Source organism: Drosophila guanche, unplaced genomic scaffold, assembly GCF_900245975.1.
Source record: "Drosophila guanche unplaced genomic scaffold, DGUA_6, whole genome shotgun sequence".
In the NCBI taxonomy this organism is placed as follows: domain Eukaryota; kingdom Metazoa; phylum Arthropoda; class Insecta; order Diptera; family Drosophilidae; genus Drosophila; species Drosophila guanche.
In genome coordinates, this window is record NW_022995757.1 from 1,552,740 (window position 1) to 1,572,029 (window position 19,290).

The window sequence follows — 19,290 nt, forward strand, 5'->3', positions numbered from 1 at the left end:
GCTTTATGGTCTCCTCGGTGTCCCTTAGCCGGTCATCGATGCTGCCTGCTGATGAGCTGCTGCTAAAAGTTCGGATAATTAATCACGGTCCCAAGAGCCTTGGAGTTTGCCATTTATTACGCGCCTGCCTGCCCTGCCTGCCCTGCCAGCCCCTTTTCTGGAGCCTCTTGTAGATGTCTAATTACTCAGAGATGTTGCAAGTTGTTCCATGAATTACGGCGGCAGTACATGGGTGGGTACTTGAGTTCCCTCGAGTGGATTTTCGGGGCTGCATGCAGCAAGTCATTTTCCATGCAATTTGCCATGTTTAATCAACTTAAAGCCGAGAGTCATATCGACACGTGGTATTTTTCAACGAGCTTCTTTCAAAGATAGGAGAGGAGCCTCAGGAGCGTGGCAATCAGCATGGATAATGAAATGGAGATTGTGCTACTGTCTGCGAGGTTATATGCGAGGGGCAATGTCATCGATTAGGTTCTCGGTGTGTGGTGTGGTGTTCTCGGAGGGCGACAATGACCGCAAGTCCAGGGCTTCCCTTTGCCTCAGAGTGCGAATGAAGCAAGATGAATAAATGAGTGAATGGATGGTTGGCTAGATGGAATGCCAGGCAGTTCATTAGTGTGTAATTGTGAGGGGAGGGAGAGAGAAGAGAAAGTGCGCATCGATTTGCATTTACGAATTGAATTCTCGAGTGTCCAGAGCGCAGTGGCAATGACCGCAGAGCCACAGAGAATGGACGACATTCGACATCGACCATGCGATGGGCCGGGCCTTGGTTCTTTGTCCTCGAGGGGTTAGAGGTCACCTCCCCTCCTACTGCTGCTGCCTTTTTGGGGGCAGGCTGCAATTGAAATTGTTGCGGTTGGCTTTACAAGTAAATTGTCAGAGAGCCAGAAGGCTCTCTGTGGTGGTAAATCCCCACACACCTCCATGCACCTGCAATCCCCTGCAGCCCATGGCCCCAGCCCCACTCCCACCCTCAGCAATTGAAAATGCAATTTAGCGTGTGAGAGCAGTCTTTTCCATGCCATACCCTGGACTTGCAACAGTAGAAAAGGTTTTATGGCAGCCTCCTCCATTCATCCTCTCCCTAGGGACATCGGAGAGGCCACAATCAATCACTCATATCAATATCAATCAAAGTTTCTCAATTTCAAAGGTATAAAGGTTGAACTTTAGTTGGTTATAAATAATGAAATTATCCATCTAAATATGTACCAAAAATCATTGGAATCGGCTGAAAAGTACAAACACTCATCATTAAAAAACATTAATAATAATGGAAATTATGCTGTGATCCTGATGCTGTGACAGGGTATCCCATTTGTCTGTAGCATATTCTTTCTTGTTTTCGGTCTTTCTTCTCGTTTTTTTCTGTCCGTTCCGCTTGCACTCGTTTCTGTTATATGGCGCATCTCGTCGATTTCATTCGCTTTTTTCCAGCGCGGCGCTGTCTGCTGTTCAATCTTTTGGCCTTTTGTTTTGTCAATGGAAAAACCACACACCCAAGAACCACCAACACCCACCACCCACCAAGCATCAGTGTATGTAACAGCGATTTCGATGAATTTCGTTGCGTTTTACCCGGTTTTCCCGTTACAGTTTTTCGCTCTCTCTCTCTCTCTGCCTTTCTCTCTCTTTTTTTGTTGCGCTTTTCATTTCGTCGCCTTTTGTGTGCGTGCGTTGCTCACTTCTTTGGGCATACTCAAGCTATTTCTTTTTTCTCTGTTCTACGATTTGAAGAACGATTTGGCAAAGCCGTTTCCCATCTGTAATTTATGTCTCGAAATCCCAGATTTTAAATGGAATTAATTAGATTAGTTCTCACATTCAGCCCCACTTTTGGGGCTGAGTTTGGTCTGCCACTCATTAAAGCTTCACTTTCTCCGTGGAAAGCAAGGGGGGAGTAGGAGCACTGACTGGGATAACAGCGGGGTAGCGAGTGGCACCACTTTATATTGTACAAACCAATTGCCACGCGCCGCATGTGGCAAGTGCCACGCCCATGCCATTTCCGATATCTACCCCACCCCGGCATATCTGCTTGGCAATCAGAAATAAGAAAATAAATATTAGAAAGGAACAAAAATATGGAAAATGAAAAATGAAAAAGAGTCTGCAGGGCGCGTGTGTGTGTGTGTGTGTATGTGTGTGGGGGCGTTGGGGCATGGCCCTCCTGCTGTCTGCAAAAAGCAAATCAATCAAAGAAAATGTTTAATATTTTTCGCTATGCGCTTCACAGGACGCGCAGCACGCGGCGTCGTTGACACAAAACGAGAATGAAACTGAAGCTGAAACACCGCCAAAGAAAGCTGCCAGAATGTCGAAGGCCAGGGACAGGGACAGGGACAGGGACAGTGGCATGGGCAGGGGCTGAGGAGTGGCAGGACGAACTTCACAATTGTCTGCCTTTGTGTCAGCTGTCAATTTTTTTGTTGTGTGTCGCGAACGATGACTTAGCTGGGAAGGCAACACATCCCTCAGATACAGACGTGTAGCTCTCCAGGAATTTTGAAGCGAAAAGCGTAAACATTTTCCCAAGTCTGTCCGTTCCTCCGACTGCCTGCTGGTTCTTCGAGTACAGTCCTCGACCAGAATCAACATAAAAAAAACAAGAAAAAGAAGCGGCTAATGATCTCAAATGTGCTTACCCCTTAGCCCCATCTCTCTCACGCCACCCACTCGTATCCTTGTCGAAGTCCTGCAACAAGAACAGCAAATAATAATAAGAATGATAATAATAATATTGGAAAATAAATTGCTCTCACTCTCTCCGTCTCTGTCTCTGTGGCAATTAGAGAAGAGAGCGGCTCGGGGGGCATACGTGTGGCAGTGTTGCCAGGTGACATATGCAGCAGAGTCGCCACCCACACACACACACACACACGCGCGCGTTCTTTCTGTTCTGCTTCATCGTTTATCTTCGTCAATGCTTTTTGATTTACGTGCTCTCGGTGATTGCCTTTATCTCCTCCCAGCCCCAGCCCCAGCCCCAACCCCTACTCCCGAGCACGCCTGGTAGCCCCACCTTGCGCTGAGACAACCCTGCCCTGCCCTGCTGTGAGCCGCTAATGTGCCGGGCCAAAGGGCGCGAGGGACGAACGAGGCATTTAAACACAATTTCCTTAAACAACAACAAAAAAATATTAAAAAACGTGAAACAGGAAAAGGCTGTGGGAAATATATGGGAAACACCATGGGATACCCTGTATATAATGGAGTTTTGAGAACCCTTTGGTAGCGAGAGTAACTATCTGTCTATACATATATGTATGATAGGTATATATTCATATTTAACCAAAGTCTTCCTTCGTACTACCTCGATTGAGAACAAGAATCATTCAAACAGTTGTTAAGCGGGCCTCAAGCTCAAGAAAAAAAAAGCTCTTTAAATTCTGATTTTCTTCTAAGAGTCCCACCTAAGAAACAGCATACCCCATGCCTCAGCGATGTAGTGGGTGTCCGCCCAAAAGAAAATACACCAAAATTGCGTTACGTGCTTTGCGCCCGGTGAGACATGGACGTTGATGTGCGCGGGGGAGGAGCCGCAAAAGGATGCCCTGCTTATTATTATTTCATTCTTGCTACCTTGGGCCCCCCCCCCTCCCCTCCAAATTTCAAATTCATGTTGTTTTGGGGGCGGCAATTTCATTCAATTTCGTTTACAAATTTTCTGTGCCGACGGCAATTGAAGAAGGAGGCGAAGACCGATAAGAACCACCTGCAGGACTTCCTATTGCCCACCTCCAGCCGCATTATTCCATTTCCATTCCGCAGAGCACCGCTCGTTAGGATCTTGGACTTTAGCGGCTTATGAAAATCTGTTGCGGCGGCTATGGAACGTGTCGTGGCTTGTCCTGCGAGTGTCATTAGTGTTCAGAGGCGTTGCCTGCCAAATCAAACAATTTTGCCTCCTTGGCCCATAATTTACAGCAGAAGAACAGAGCGAAGGACCGCCATTTGATGGCCTTCTTATGCTAATTCCTTTGGCAAATTCCACATTTGTTTTCAAAATGGTTTGGGAGAACTCTTTTCTTTTATGAAAAATTCATGCGACTTGCCATCGCTCACAGCTACAGACGTTATCCATCTGCCATAATAAATTATTCAAAATGCAAAACGTTTGCCGCGTATGAGTGATTTAAAGCAAATACAAAATACAAATAAATGTCGATATATATGGTACCTATCGAAATACATTCGCATGGGCCATATGGCATATCTCTTTGGCTCCTTGGGTGGTGCCTGGTTGCCGCCTGATGGTCCTGCAGCCGTTGGATCTTTGCATATTAATGGACATTTGCCCCAAAGCAGAGTCTGCCCGAGAAAGTATTTTTGTTTCGTCTTTCGATTAGCATACTCGCTGCCAAGACCAACAACGAATTTAACAGGAACAAGAAGGACTCTAAGCCAAGCTGACAGATGAATAGTGCTGCATGACGCGTGCAACGGATGAATGTGGAGTGTGTGAGTGTGTAGCTCTGCCTCTTCCAATGCCACAGAATTAGCTGCTATCCAGTGAATTTTTCCTTGGAACATTCCTCGCCTCAACTTCTCATCTCGAAGCTTATTTATTGCTTCATTAAAGAGGAGAACAGGGACTCTCGCTCTCTGTCTCTCTCACCAGAGCCCAAACAAACAATGGAGGTTCTTTCGAAAGACTTTAGCGCCTTCAATCAATGGACCTTGCCCCTCCTCCCTTGCTCCCTCATGTGACTAGTTTTTGTGGCTTAGTAGCTCTGAGTATTTTGGGGTGGGGTGGGCTGAAAACCCTTTTCTAATTTACTTACACTTGAGGAGTTTTCCGAAACGTGAACCCAAAAACCGAAACTTCTGCTTCATTAGTGACATCGTCGGAGCGGCCAGCGAGGCATCCTCTGGCAGGAAGTGAAAGGACAGACACATGGGCAGGGAATCACAGAGACAACGAGAAAGAGAGCGAGACAATGGGAGAGTGAAACGAGCCGAAAGGCAAACAAAAACTAAAGCAAGTTGCCAGCCACCGTAGGCAATAATCAACCTGAGCACAGTGAACACTCGCCATAGCGGAACTCTAACTCCACAGGCCACGAGAAGATTTCTGATGATGTTTTGGGCAACCTTTTGTTGTTTATTTATTTGTTCTCTATTTCCTTTCCTTTGGGGGTTGCTCTTTTAAATGTTGCATGTAGAAAGAAGTCTTAGAATACTCCAAAAAATTCATGTAGTTTGCAAATGCACAAAGAGCAAGCCAAAAGGAGAGTGAAAGTCGAGTGAAATGTCAAAGTTCGGCAAGTGCAAACGACAAGACGGATAAGACTTGGGGTGGGGAGCTGGGAAAGGTCCTGCCGCAATTATGTTGCCCCGACCCGACCAGTGCTGCTGCCACCAACAACAACTGTCATGCCAAATGGCATAAGTCATAAATTACACGACAATTCTGTCAGCGACAGTTGTACATCACAGTCAGACAGGGGGAGCTCCTGCAAGTCCTAAATGGATACAACTTATAGCTCCATCCGAAAGTCCGCCTGTAGCTCCTGTACAGCAGGTCGAGCTGCACGTCCAGGTTCTGGAGCTGCCACGGCGTCAAAGGCAATGTTGTCATAAAGCATTTACACAACGAACAGAAATTGTATAAACATAAATTGCTGCCTGCCGTTGGAAACTAAAAAACGCCCAAAAAGCAAACCACAAAAATACCCAAACAAAAAACGAGAAACCGAGAAACCGAGAAAGAAAAACCCCAAGAACAACGATGAGTTGGAGCTGGGAGAGGACTTGGAGGCGTAGCACCAGCAAATGAAAACTGTCATAAAAGTTGAGCAGAGCATGGGGGGCATTTGTTGCATTTGCCGCCCACCAAATGGTGAAGGGAAAAGGCAGAGGGAGAGAGCCACCAAGAGTGGGAGAAACTTGAGAGAAAGAGAAAGAGGAGGTGGAGGCTGAGGCTGAGGCTGAGGCAGAGGCAGTGGATCAGGTGGCAACTGGAGGCGAAACCGGCGACTGGCGACTCCTTGCAGGTGATTTCCGTTTGTCGCCCAAAGACATTTACTTTTGTTTCTCTCTTTCTTGATTTTTCTCCTTCGTTTCTTTCTTCTTTTGTCTTTTGTTGTTGTTTGCGTAAACTTTTGTCAGTCCACTGCCCACTCCCCACTGAGCTCTTGGCTAATCTAAGCAGGCGAAAGACTTTGACTTAAGCGAAACACGTACGGCCCCCAAAACCCCAATACCGAAATCACCCACACGCCCACACGCCCACACGCCCAACCCCAAATCCGAAGCATCACCCACGCCATGTGGCAAGGTCGCAGAGTGGTCTCCTCGGCTCGTTGTCATTCCGATGGAGTGCCAGGACCTCACCCTGCGTGTCCTGTGCGTCCTGTGCTTACACTTGATAGGCTTCACGTGGAACGTGTCCGTGTCTGTGTCCTTGTCGACGACAACCGACAACGACAATTGCCAGGGCACAAGTTTTCAAGAACAACATACCAGAAGACAGGACATAGACAGGAGTCAGCCCCCCACAGGAGGCGGAGGCGGAGCAGGAGCAGGAGCAGGAGCAGAAACAGAAGCAGGTGGCAGCATGTTAAGCAGTGCAGTGTACACCTCCCCTGGCATATCCCGAGACGGGACGCACTGGAGAGTTGCTGCAAAAACATTAGAGGCGAAAGTTTGCTCTTAACGAAGCGTTCAAGCGGAATAAGTGGAACAAATTCCAAAGTAAGAATGCCCACCCGCCCGCAGCCCAAAACGAAGAAGCAGGAGAGAAGAGACAGGAGACCCACCGATACACCCACCTGGAGACAATGCCTCCCACTGTCCTCTCACCTGGACCTCCTCTCGATGTAATCAGCATCGTTGTGCAGGCACACGAGAAGCTCCCCTGAAAAAAGTGCCTCCCTAGATTGCAGCAGCAGCGAAGGCGGAAGTGGTGGTGCGGGGCAACAATGAGATTCTCAAAGGTCCCAATGGGAGGGAGGAAAAACGGGGCACCAGGACGATACCTATTGATGTGTTTTTTTTTTTATTTTGCTGCTTTCTTTGGCCCCAAAGTTGATTGTAAAATAATTGAACAACAGGCTGGAGAAAATGACTGCGAGGCACAGGGGTTGTGTGGTGGAAGGTGCGGCCGTTGTTTAGGGAACAAGTGGATGCCATACCACCACCCACCACCCACAGGTTTTTTAGAATATATTTCCGATAGCGGCAGCAAAGAGAGAGAGAAAGAGAGAGAGAGAGGCAAAACTCCTTTTGTCGCGCTTTTTAAATGCCTCTTGAACGTTTTGTAGTCATTTAAAACGGTTACGAAACTTTTCCAAATTACTAATGGGAACGGAACAATTACGACACTGTTGAATTTTGTGTGTTTAAAGTTTAAACGGTTAAAGGGAAGCTTTTCGAAAATCTCTGTGGATTTGTTTTGGATATTGCTTACGTGAAGCAGTTGCAAAATGGTTACATTTTCAATCAATTAACACCATGAGTGATGGCATTTTACGACTCATTGCAGCATGGAAACTTGAAATGCTTGCAAAAATAGTTACTCAAGAATTTGATTACATCCAATATACTCAAAATAAACTATGAGGAATACATACAGTACACAAGAAAATGCTCAAATTGTGCAAGGATTGTGTATTCAAATAGCCTTACGTTTCCATGAAGTCGATCACTGAAAAATATCCACACTAAGAAGCGGCTCGTCACCTCGCTGATCAATCGTTTTATTGGCCTGACTCCATTCTGGGGAATCCATTTTCTATTCACAGAACTCATTACCAGTGCCAGCAGCAGCAGCTCTTTCGCCGTCGCAGGGTTTACTCGAGGAGTCCCACCCAACAATGTTCTAATGTCCCCCAAGGCCATTGTTTGACAAGGCCAATCTTTCAGGCCGCCGATGCTAATGCTAATGCCATGACTTTAAGGCGACAGAAAGCGGGCTGAATGCGATGTAAACTAATGAGTGAACGTGTTCTAGCAAATTGGCCCTAACGGCCATGAGCCCGGGTGCTGTGCCACATCCTTTTGGGGTAATCAAAGTCAAAGTTTTTCTCCCTCTCCCTCTCCCTCTCCCTCTGCTCTCAAACTCAAACTGACTCTCTCCTCTTCCAGAGGGAGTACGGACATTTATTGACCAAATTAAAAGATGCATAACAAAAGCTTTGTCATGCTGATGTCGGATGATATTCTGTCTTTGGAAACTTAGTGGAGCATAAATCATAAAAACCAGTAGATTTCCCATAAAATATATACACACACACACACACACACGCACACAGACTATATAGTGGAAAATAATGCAAGAGTCGTGGTTGGGGGGAACAGTAATGAAAACTTTGCCAAGCAAAAAAAAAATATATATATGGAAAGATAAACGCAGAAAATTCAAAATAAATTAAAAGCAAAGCCAAATGGTGTGTCATAGGAGAGAGAGGGGGGCAGAGCGGTTCCATAGGGGATGCGATGGGATGGACGGCAAAACTTTTAATCTTAAATCCACCAAACGGACGACAACACGACAAATGTTCGACAAGGCACAAGGCAGAAGGCATTTCTCTTGTGCTTTTGTCAAATATTTACCCAATAAATTCCCATTAAAACTAACAATTGGTTTACTTTTTAGCTTAAATGACAGCCCTGCTGGCTCCGCTTGTTCTTTGCTGTGCTGTGCTGTGGGTGGCAGCCCTACAACTTGCTTCTTTTTGCTCCTTTCAACTTTTCATCGTTGTAATTTCTGCGGCTGTGCACTTGTCACCGCGTAGCAATGGAGTCGAGGAAAATCAGGCATTGAATGGCTGCCACCAGTTGGGGCATGCGTAAGTGTCGCTGCAAGTGCCGGATGTGACTTTTTTTTCTGAGGTTTTCCTCAGCTGCTCTTCTGGCTTTTGTCTTTGTTGTGTTTTGAAAAGCGATGCGTGACGACATGCATAAAACAAAGCAATACCAAAAACTCAAGTGAAACCAAAACAAACCGTCGAAAGGGAAGGCAGTGACAGACCGCCCCAGACTATGAGAGAGAGAGAGAGAGGCAGAAAGGACATCCCACAGAGATGTGGCATCGATGTGCGGTGGCCTTAATGGAGACTTAAGGCAGGGTATTCCAGCAAGTGTTGAATACAACAAAAAAGACTTAAATATTCAATATTATTTATTGATTATTCGTGACATTAAATTGCTCCAACGAATCACAAGGCTGTTTTTAGTGTCAATTCCGTGTCGATTCCTATTTCTATTTGTGGCTTATGTGGCGTATGGAAAACGAGAAAATGGATCAGCGTCCTCCTCCTCTTCCATCTCCTGCTCCTCTTCCTCCACTTCGATCTCCTTCTCCTGCTCCTCCCACTGATCGTCGTCCTCCATGCCCATTTCATAATCAGGTATAAGACAGAAATCGTCCCATGGGGTTGGCAGCTTTCCGATCATCTTAAAAAATTAACAAGCAATTATAATTAATAAATGCACAGACCTCGGGTTCTGCTTTACCTTTTTAAAATATATATAGAAATTCTCGATAATAATAATTGTATTCTGTTGCTGCTTTCACACAGATGTACGTATGTTGTAATGAAATGAAATATCGAACAAAGGCATTCGCCCCGAGTGCTTTGTACTTGATTTGTCTGTTGCCAAAAACTCTCTACTGATAGGAAAATCATTGACTGGGGTCCCACTCCGTTTCCAAATCGAACAACATAAAACCACTTTAAAGGCTGCTTTCCCTTGCTACTCGCCACAGCGGAAAATCCAAAGAAAAACGTATCTTTATTGCAGTTTTGTGGAAAATTACAGAATGCATTGCCATTCTGCCCTCTGATGGACAAAAAGATGGGCAAGGGAGGGCGGCGGCAGTGGGCGGCAGGTTCCCAAAATATTTTTGTGCATAAATTTGATGGCATTTTGATTTCATTTTGAATTTCTTGTTTGCGAAATTTCCAAATGCAATTTACGATGCTCCAAAAGATGATTTCCGTCCGCACACACACACAAGTTTCCCCTCTCCCTCTCTCTCTCTCATTATTTGTTCTTGCTCTTCTGTTTCTCTCTGCAATTATATTTCGATATTTCGATGGCCCCAATCCTCCACAAGGCCCCCACTCCGTAACGTCGGATTCGCTGAACTAAAGCTCGAAAATCCAAAACATCCTATGCCCGTTGGCTTTTTTGGCATCCACTCTCTTTTCCCACTCCTCCCCGCTTCCTCTCTATCCATCTCTCTCCATGCCAAAAGCGGCGTGGCAGGAAGTGGGCGGTAAAAGTAGGAGCCAGAAATGAGCAAAAATTATGAGTGCAGCATTTTCTAATTTAATGTGATTATTATTATATGCATCTGTCCCAGTAGGCGGTGGGTGGGGGCTCTGTTTATTTCGAGAACTTCTTGGCGATACTGCAGAAAATGTCATTAGTGGCTGCCAAACGAGGGGAGGGGAAGCAGAGGGGATGTGGCTGGAACGATGGGTATACACTCGGTGCTCGCCGAAATGGGGGACAGCGGTTGGAATAAACTGCATATGTTGCTGATAGAAATTAAAGCGATTATTTCTTGAAAGCGATGATGAAAGTTTGTCTTTTCTGCGTCTCCCCAAAACCTGTCTTTGGACCAAGTGATCGATATCGAAGTCTCTCCAAGTGGGCTGGAGACGATCCTTCATTTTTCCCTCTCAGTGTTCCCTTGTCGCAGGTTTAGCTCGTGTGAAATATGCTGCTTGAAGGAAAGTCTTTCCCTTTACCTGATTGCTGCCATGACTTGGGACTTGGGACAAGTTTTTCTCTCACTCTCTCTCTCTCTCTCTCTCTCTCCCTCTGTGTGTGTGTTTGTGGAGAAGCAAAAGGAAATTCCGCTTGTCAGCCATAAAGGTGTTTGTTCCAGCAAATCCTCTATGGGGACTGGGCAGTGGGGACTGGGGACTGGGGACTGGGGAGTGGGGCACAGGACACTGATTGGCATTTCATTCTGGCTGCAGCCGATTCAACGCGATGCAATTCACAGCGTGGGGCATCGATGCTGGCAAGACCGACCATTCGGAAGGCAGTTCCCCAATCAGCAACCTCTCACGTGCAGCAGCAGTGGCAGTGGCAGTTTCAGTGGGGTGTGGCACTGGCATGTGGCATGGTAACAATGCCAACAATAAACTGAGCAAACAACTTCTTGGGGGGGTTGCACAAACGTCTCAGTTCTCGGCTAAAGACTCGAAAGAAAAGTAAAAGGAAAATTATAAAGGCTGCGACAGAGAGGGCGCGGGACTGGGAGAGAGCCAACGAGGGAGAGAGAGGAAGTCCCATACATATTCAAAAGCAAGGGCATCTCATAATTTCCGCCAACTACCTACCGCCCGCCACAGGAGTATCGTGCCACCCCGTGGAATATAAACCAACTAAAAAGTTTCACGCAGCGCAAACTTTAAGCTGCAGGAACCACACGCCTCTCTCCATAACGTAAGGCATGCCCCATGCTCCATGCCGCACACTAAAAAAACTCGACAAAATAAAACTGTGCAACAGAGGAAACAAAGTGTCGCCAGAGCAAAGAAAACCAGAGACAGTCGATGGTTCACGAACAAAAGCAGGACTTACAAATTCGCAGAGCGAAGCGTCTGATGCCCTGGGTAACAATCGAAACTATGGACGGGGATATACATATGTGTGTAGTTTGATTCGATTTGGAGTAGGTTTTCGCATTTAATAATGAGTTTTCCTGAAATTTTGTATGCCCATCAGAGCTATGAAAATTATCCAATGACTTGAGCATCGCAGATACCTCGCAATACCCTCAGCAAATGGGGAAGGAAAGAAAGAACAACAACAAAAATACGCTTGTCACCGCGACTTTGGGGACACATGAAGCAGATGCCCCAAACAGCCCCGCGTCCCTTATCCAGCCAATCATCGGCAGGCGAAGAAAGAGAGGAGAAGGCCTTGTCCCTGTCCCTGTGTTATGTGTGTGCACAGAGAACCAAATTGAGAACGAACACCCAAAATCCCTTTGCCGCAACAGAGCCAAGCGGCGACTTTATCGGTGGCACGGACGCAGTGTTTGCTACTCTCTCGCTTTACGATTTTTTTCCCCTAAAATGCGATTTTCATTTCTTCATTTCGCTGAAACTAGAAGCAAAGAACGAGAGAAAGGGTTCCGCGCTACCGTTTGACTGGCATCTTGCCATTCAGCCAGCGGCACTAGCAGTTTAATGCTTTAACTCTGGTCTGGTTGAATGCCTTCATTCGAAAGGGGCACAAAATATATATTAACATTAAAATTCACTGCAAAAACCTTACCGATTCGTTGCACAATTAACCCATTGAATAAATAATCTGACGATAACATTTTCTGCTTTCGATTTTTATTTCTTTCACTCATTTGTGGGCTGCTCTGGATGTAGGTTATTTTGAGTACTGAGTTCCTCCTCGCTGCCATACAATGTTCATTGGCTCTTCTTCTCGAAATACGAGTATATTTTGTCTTTCTATAAATGAGGAGAGTGGGCACACACACACTCACACTCACACTCACACGCACACTCACAGACATTTCCTTTGCCAAATGCTTTGGCTGAATGCCAGGGACAACAGCAGCAGGAAGGACTGCAAAAATGCGCAATTTGCAATTGGAATGTCTGCCATATACAAATACACGAATAATTAATGCATATACATATGTTCAGATGTACATATGTACATGTAGACGCACTCTCTCTTTTTCTCTGTCATTCTCATTTGGCACTCGGCCGCATAAAATCAAAATTAATTTGCTAATAATGTTGTCGTAATTATCTAATTGCCACCCAACAAATCGCATAGAATATAGAGTTTCCGCTGTGTGATAATTACAGGACCACCATCCTCCGTGCGACACACGTACGAAATTACACAACAAATACTAAACGAGCGAAAACCGCATTTAAAATAATTACAGAACACTGCCAGACCCTCCCTGCCCACAAAATGCTGAAAAATTCAAATTACATTTGATCGTTGGCAACCGATTGATGATGGCACATAAAGGATATTCAAGCGATGCATTTGGCAGCTCTGGGACTGTCGTTTATAAATACTCGAATGGAATTTATGAAAGTTATGCTAGGAGCTCTGCCTTCTTTTGGTTACGAGTCGAAAATCCTCTTGCAATGCGTGTTGTGGTGGCACTTTCGATAACCAAAGGGCGACGATGTCAAGGGTTCTAACCTGAAAAGCGCCCGAAAATCCACAGCTTTTGGCATGCCTTTCGGCATCATTTTTGGGCCTTCTAAACGTACACCTCTGGGTACTTCTATGGGTAATGCCCTACGCTCCTCTTGGCCGCCCAGCGGCACTCCTCTTGCTGCCCTTTGTGCCGCTCTTTTTGACTGGTTTCCTCGTTGAAGCGTCGCGTAATTATGGCCACCATTTAAGAGCCTCTCAGACTCCTCGGACCATGGGGACCACAGGCCATAAAACTCAAAGAGCATAACAAAGGCGAGGGGGATGTGTATAGGGTTCACTTCATGTTGGGTCTTTGCACGACCTCAATGTTCGGGGACAGAACGGGTGGAAGGGGGGATGGGGAGTGGAGAGACTCAGACCCCACATTCGATTTCAATTTGGCATTTAAATTGTTTGTCCTGTGTGTCCTGTCCTGCAATTAAGGGACGGACACCAACAAAGCGCGCAATTAAAGTCAGCACCAGCAGGACATCATCCCAGTCATTGTCCAGTCACAGTCACAGTCACAGTCACTAAGTGCGCGTTTTCCCTCTCTCTTTTTGCAGGTCTCATGGGTGCGACATCGTGACATCCATCTGCTGACTGTCGGCCGCTATACGTACACATCAGATCAGCGTTTCGAGGCCCAGCATTCGCCACACGCCGAGGATTGGTCCCTTCGCATACGCTATGCCCAGCGCAAGGATTCGGGCATCTACGAGTGCCAGATCTCCACCACACCACCCATCGGCCATGCTGTCTATCTGAATATTGTCGGTGAGTAATCAAAGCGCCAATAAGCCACACAAAACCTTTTAACACATTTAGTTGTATCATCAAAAAGTAAACAAAATAAATTAAAAATGCTTCTCCTGTTTTGCCAACAATTTATTGGATCTGTGAGCTTGCAGCATCCAATCTAATCCCAAATTCACTCAATCGTTCAGCAATAGAGTACAGCAGGAAGCATTTCCGCTCCTACATCCTAATGAAGTTACACGGACTCGAGTATCCCGCAATTATTGAGTTACTGGCAGCCACAACTGGCTTAGACGGCGCCCATGATTTCGCTCAGTGTGATCTCAAGAGTGCCGCCAATTTGTATGCGTGGCCATAGAAGCATCGATGTCCTCATTGGAGTACTCTCGAAATGAGAGTGCGAGGGTTTTGGGGTCTCTTCTCTTGTGTCAATTCCGCTCCCGCTTTGGACTCTTTGGGTCGACTCCTTTGCAAAGTTCCCCTCCTAGGCTCATTCCCCGGGACCAATAGTCTGCTTTTGGTTCAGGGGGCCAACGCTACGTGTGAGTGATTTGCCAACTACTTTGATGTTTACACTGATATCCAATCTGGCAGCAAACAGAGAGAAGCCACCAGCGAGCAGGCAGCAGCCACGATGGTGTCCATTCGAAGCGTTGGCAACACCAAATGTTGACCACTTGATGGGGTATCTATTTCCGGGGTTCGTTCTCTTCTTTGCCCTGTGTGTGGCTTTTAGTTTGGGCTGCTGCTGCTGTCGCACATGTTTCGTGCTGTCGTTTTATGGCAGCTTTTTGCTGCTTTTGATGATTCCCTTGGGCACCATTTGCACTTTATGGCCGACTCCTTGGATCTACTTCTCCGTTTGGGAGGCGAGGCATCCGACACCCCGATGCGCATCGGAGACGCGTTTCAGCCGGAGGTAACGCTGCTGTCGCTGCCGCTGCCGCTGCTACGGCTCATAAATCACAACTTATGCAGGAGGCGGTGAGACTCGAGGATACACAAGGATACAAAAAAGCAAAGCCACAAAGCTTATGACACAAACACAGAGAGCATCAGCTGTCGGCTGCTCTGTGCATTTTTATGCGTGGAGTATCTTATGGATAGTTATGTGTACAAAGGCGGCAGAAAGAGCGAGAATCGCTGAAGTTTTGATGAAACTTTGGGGGGAAAGGGGGTGGGGCCAAGACTGTTTTAGGAGAACAGATGATGAGAGCTTTGTGGCAGGGGCTGGAATAATCTGAAGCTTAAGAATGGAAAAACATGTGTGGATAATTTTAGAAATGAATAGAACTGCAGGAAAGTATCTGCAGAGTTTCCATTCATTTCCATTCATGGGGGATAATCTACTGAAAAATATTGCTCTAATTTGTATCTTTTATCCTTGTCCATCTGCTCCACTGTTTCCCCCTCAGCTCATCTTTGTCGCCTCGTTGTCCCATTTCTCCTCATTTCGTAATCTCTTTCATGGCATATCCAGCATAATTTCTTAAAATTTAAAAGCGTCCCCCCCATTTTCCGCTTTTCAAAGTATTTAATTTGCTTTATTAATTGTTGTTTTATTTTTCTTTTTTGGGCAAATCTACAGCGAAAACTGTTGGCTTTTTCTTGGGAAGACAACGCCCACTTTACCCTGACTATCAGAACAGGCCCAACAGCAAAACACAAACAAATGCGAGAAAATAAATAATGCAAATTTGTTTATTTTTCACACTGTCACAATATTTGAATAGTAATCAAAGCAGAGAGGAGGCGAGACACGCCCGAAAGAGAGGTCCTAGGACTCAGCGTTGCAGGGCAGAGAGAGGGAGACCCCACAACCCATCCTTAGAAGCTCAGAAAGAGAGCCCCCAGACAGACATGTTATATATGGGAAGGCGAGCAAAGGAATAGGACTAGCAATAGGAATTGTAGGTATCAGGACATGCAGGGAGGAGTCGCAATAACGCAAAATACGAGCATTAGAAGGGAGTAAAAGGGAAAGGAGCACATGGGCGACTCATGTGTGTGTTTGTGTGTGGATTCGGCAGACTATAAACATAAACCAAAACCATTATTATAATGTCAACACAAACACACACATAATTCCACTTTCAACACTTTTGCCTTTCGCCGGGAAGGAGAATAAGGATGTGGCACACGGAACGAGGAGGATATAGAAAGAGGGCATAGGGATAGGGATAGGGATAGGGATAGGGATATGGATCGGGGCGCAAGGATATATATGTAGATAGGAGCGAGGCGATAGGGTAGGGCGTGGCTGTGGGCATGGAAATCACGCACAACACACATTTGCGGTTGCAAAGAGGAACTAGGGGAACTACTTCTCCCCTCGTCGACTCCACTCCAACACTGCCACTGCCACTGCCACTGCCACTCCCACTGCTAAAGCATGTCCTTGTTATATGCCAAATGCCAGCAAATAAAGTGTGTGGCATTCGTGACGAAAGTAAGGCCAAGGATGCGTCAGTTTTTAGCATTTGTCAAATGGGGACGAAATGGTGGTATTTGCTGTTGGGGCAATGGAACGAGTTGTTTTGTGTGGAAGGATATCGATGAAGCGATGACAGAAGAAGCTCCTTTTTGGGTAGTGGGGGAGCGAAAAAAAACGAGAGGTGGCAGCTGCTTGTTTCTTGTGGGTCGGCAGAAGGTGTTACCCTGTTGAGAAATCGCTTGGTTATTGGTTTTTGCTGGAAGTCAAATAATTCATGTCGATTTCCTGGACACACGGTGGGGAAGACACACTGCAAAACAGGCTGTCACGATATCTAATGAATATGCAGACATGGAAATGGATGAATGGAAATGTTTACGCAATGCGTGAAGCGAAGGAAGTGTATGGAGAGATGTCAGTGAAAGGCCACACCCCATAAACTTTAAAGTTGTCTTTAATTTTGCATTTTTTTTGTGCTATTACCACTGCTGAATGAACAATGTTTGTGGTGTAGCTATCTGTATTGTAAGCCATTTTTTTCGCACACCAAAAGAGTTTCAAATTGTGATGGAGAGAGATGTGCTGTGAGAATGATTGTTATGATAATTCTATGCCACACAATAACGAAATGAATCTGCTGAAACGAGCTGCTTGCTGGCTTTTTTACTTTTCTATGAATGTTTGAATTGTTTTTTCCACTTTTCATTTGGAGCCACCATGGACTTGGCCTGACTTACGGCCTTTCTTTTTGGCTACAAATTTAAACAGATTTCCTTTGTTTCAGATATAATTTATTGATCCACAAAATCAGAGCTGCCGCTGCCCTAGCCATGGTATTTGCCAGTGCTCTTCTGGCGCCGCGTTTATCCCCTGATTTCGGGTACCAAAAGCGGCTTTAAAAACAAAGCCAAAAACCTCCGACCCCGAAAGCGGGTCCCATGGGAAAATTGCGGGTCATTCAAGGGGGAGGCTCCCACTCATGTGCGTGTGGGCGTGGCAGTGGCCATGGCAGTGGTGTTGGTGTGTGTGTGTGTGTGTGTGTGTGTGTGTGTGGGCATAACAGGGCGTAGCCGTGGCACCCGTGTATGTATGATGATGATTCGTTTGGGTTAATATTAAACAAATATTACGCATACGACACTAGGGACCGTCCACCAGATGGAAAATCATCAAAAGCGTTCTCATTGTGGATGTATGTGCATGAGTGTGTGGGCTTATCTGTGTATATTTCGGATGCGTGTGGCGCCTGGAAGTACATACATATGCATACGTATGTATGCAGTAGGTTTATTATTTATGCCATTCATGCGGTGATTCGGTCTCCCATTCAAATAATAGGAGAAGGAGCTGCCGCCCTGTATGGCACATTCCCACGAGGAATTTATGACCTTTTTACTTTTAATTTGGTCAAATAAGAGATGGAGATGGAGAGCTGTGAGATCCATAGACAAAAGTTCGTTCATGTGTGTCCTCCTTGGAGCACATTTGGAATTTGGATCTATCTTTTGGTGATTTTTACTTTTCCCTTTCTCGCTCCCCACCCCCCCCTGCACACTGGCCTCGGCACTAGGCACTCCTTTTACCACTTGCAAACTCAATTACTGAACGAATCGCAGGAGGAATCTCCTACGTATCGCCTGGCCAAAAGGACATGCCTCGCTCTGCGGTCTGCGTGACCAAAATGCAAAAGGACACGAGCCATGGGGAATTGAGTAGGAATGAGAGAGAGAAGGACAGAGAGACAGTGCCAAATGGACAGAGGGAGAGGCAGAGAGTGTGAGATACTCATTAATCAACGTAATTTCTGGAGGAGAGACTCCTACCTCTGCGTGGATTATAAGCGGTGCTTATGAATGATTCATGACTCCTTTCACTCCCTTTCGCTCCCTCTCGCAGTCGAATTAGTTTTGCTGCATTTGCGAGGCAGCCTTGCACTTTGATTAATCGCCTTGTCAACATTTGTAGCCTAATTTGCAACTTTTATGCCGGGGCTTTCGAATGTGATTTATGGCTCCCAAAATATTGTCCTCACCTCCCCGCCCACCCGTACAAATATCGTGTGTGTTGGCTGTCACTTAAACTCGTGTAAATCAAGCAATAAATTTCAATAAAAACAAAAATAAAACCTATCAAATGTCGATGTTTTTTCGGCCCCTCCCCATGAAGTGAAGATTCTCGAAAGGTTGCCCTTTGTTGGCAGAAAGACCCTTACATCGACACACACACTCACTAAACACCTCGCTCATTCCCTCACCCAATGTTGTTGTTTTGTTTTTTTGCTTGGGATCGAATTTGAATGCTGTAGCCATGCTGCTGTACGAGTATGTGGGCTGAGTGTAGACTGAAAAACCTTGTAGAAAGTGGAGCCCTGCACATGCTTTATTGGTATAGTGGATCACTGAGGGGGAATCGGAGACTGTAGAAACCATAAGACTGTAAATTCCATAAAATATTTTCCACTTTCCACTAATGCGCTGCCATAAAAACTTCCTAATACCGTCTACCTGTCCTCCATCTACATGAGTGTGTTAATTATACCCCTTACTTAGGAGAGCACAAGAGGGTATATAGTATCCGTATTAGTATATTTTCTTGTGTGTGTAAAATCCACAAATAAAGAACTGAGTAGGTCGACCAACCAGTGTAGCAGAGCCCCCCCATTAACACACAGCCGAATACACCCGAATTGTCACTCAGTACTTTGGTTTCTTCGATCACTCAAGCACCACAGCTCAGCTTTTGCACTACTTCATTGCACTCCTCCTGCCCCTCGCAAAACCACACAACGAGCATCAATATAGCGGTCGCAGGCAGAGACCAATGTTAATTGCAACAACAATGTTCAGTATTTACAGTATTTTGCATTTCTTTCGCTCTCTCGTCAGCTTCTTATTGCTCTCTTCGGCCTCGCAAGGCAAAGCAGCAACACTTTGCCTTGCTCA

At 45.8% G+C, this 19,290-nt stretch overlaps 1 protein-coding gene across 2 annotated transcripts in view; it reads left to right on the forward strand.

Annotated features, from left to right (window-relative positions):
* Window positions 1-19,290, forward strand: part of LOC117590246 (zwei Ig domain protein zig-8) — a 43,311-nt gene that overhangs the window by 11,850 nt on the left and 12,171 nt on the right. For both annotated transcript variants that reach the window (XM_034282717.1, XM_034282719.1), the window contains exon 3: window positions 13,722-13,932. In XM_034282717.1, coding sequence (XP_034138608.1) covers window positions 13,722-13,932 — 211 coding nt within the window. The remainder of the gene's footprint in view (window positions 1-13,721; window positions 13,933-19,290) is intronic.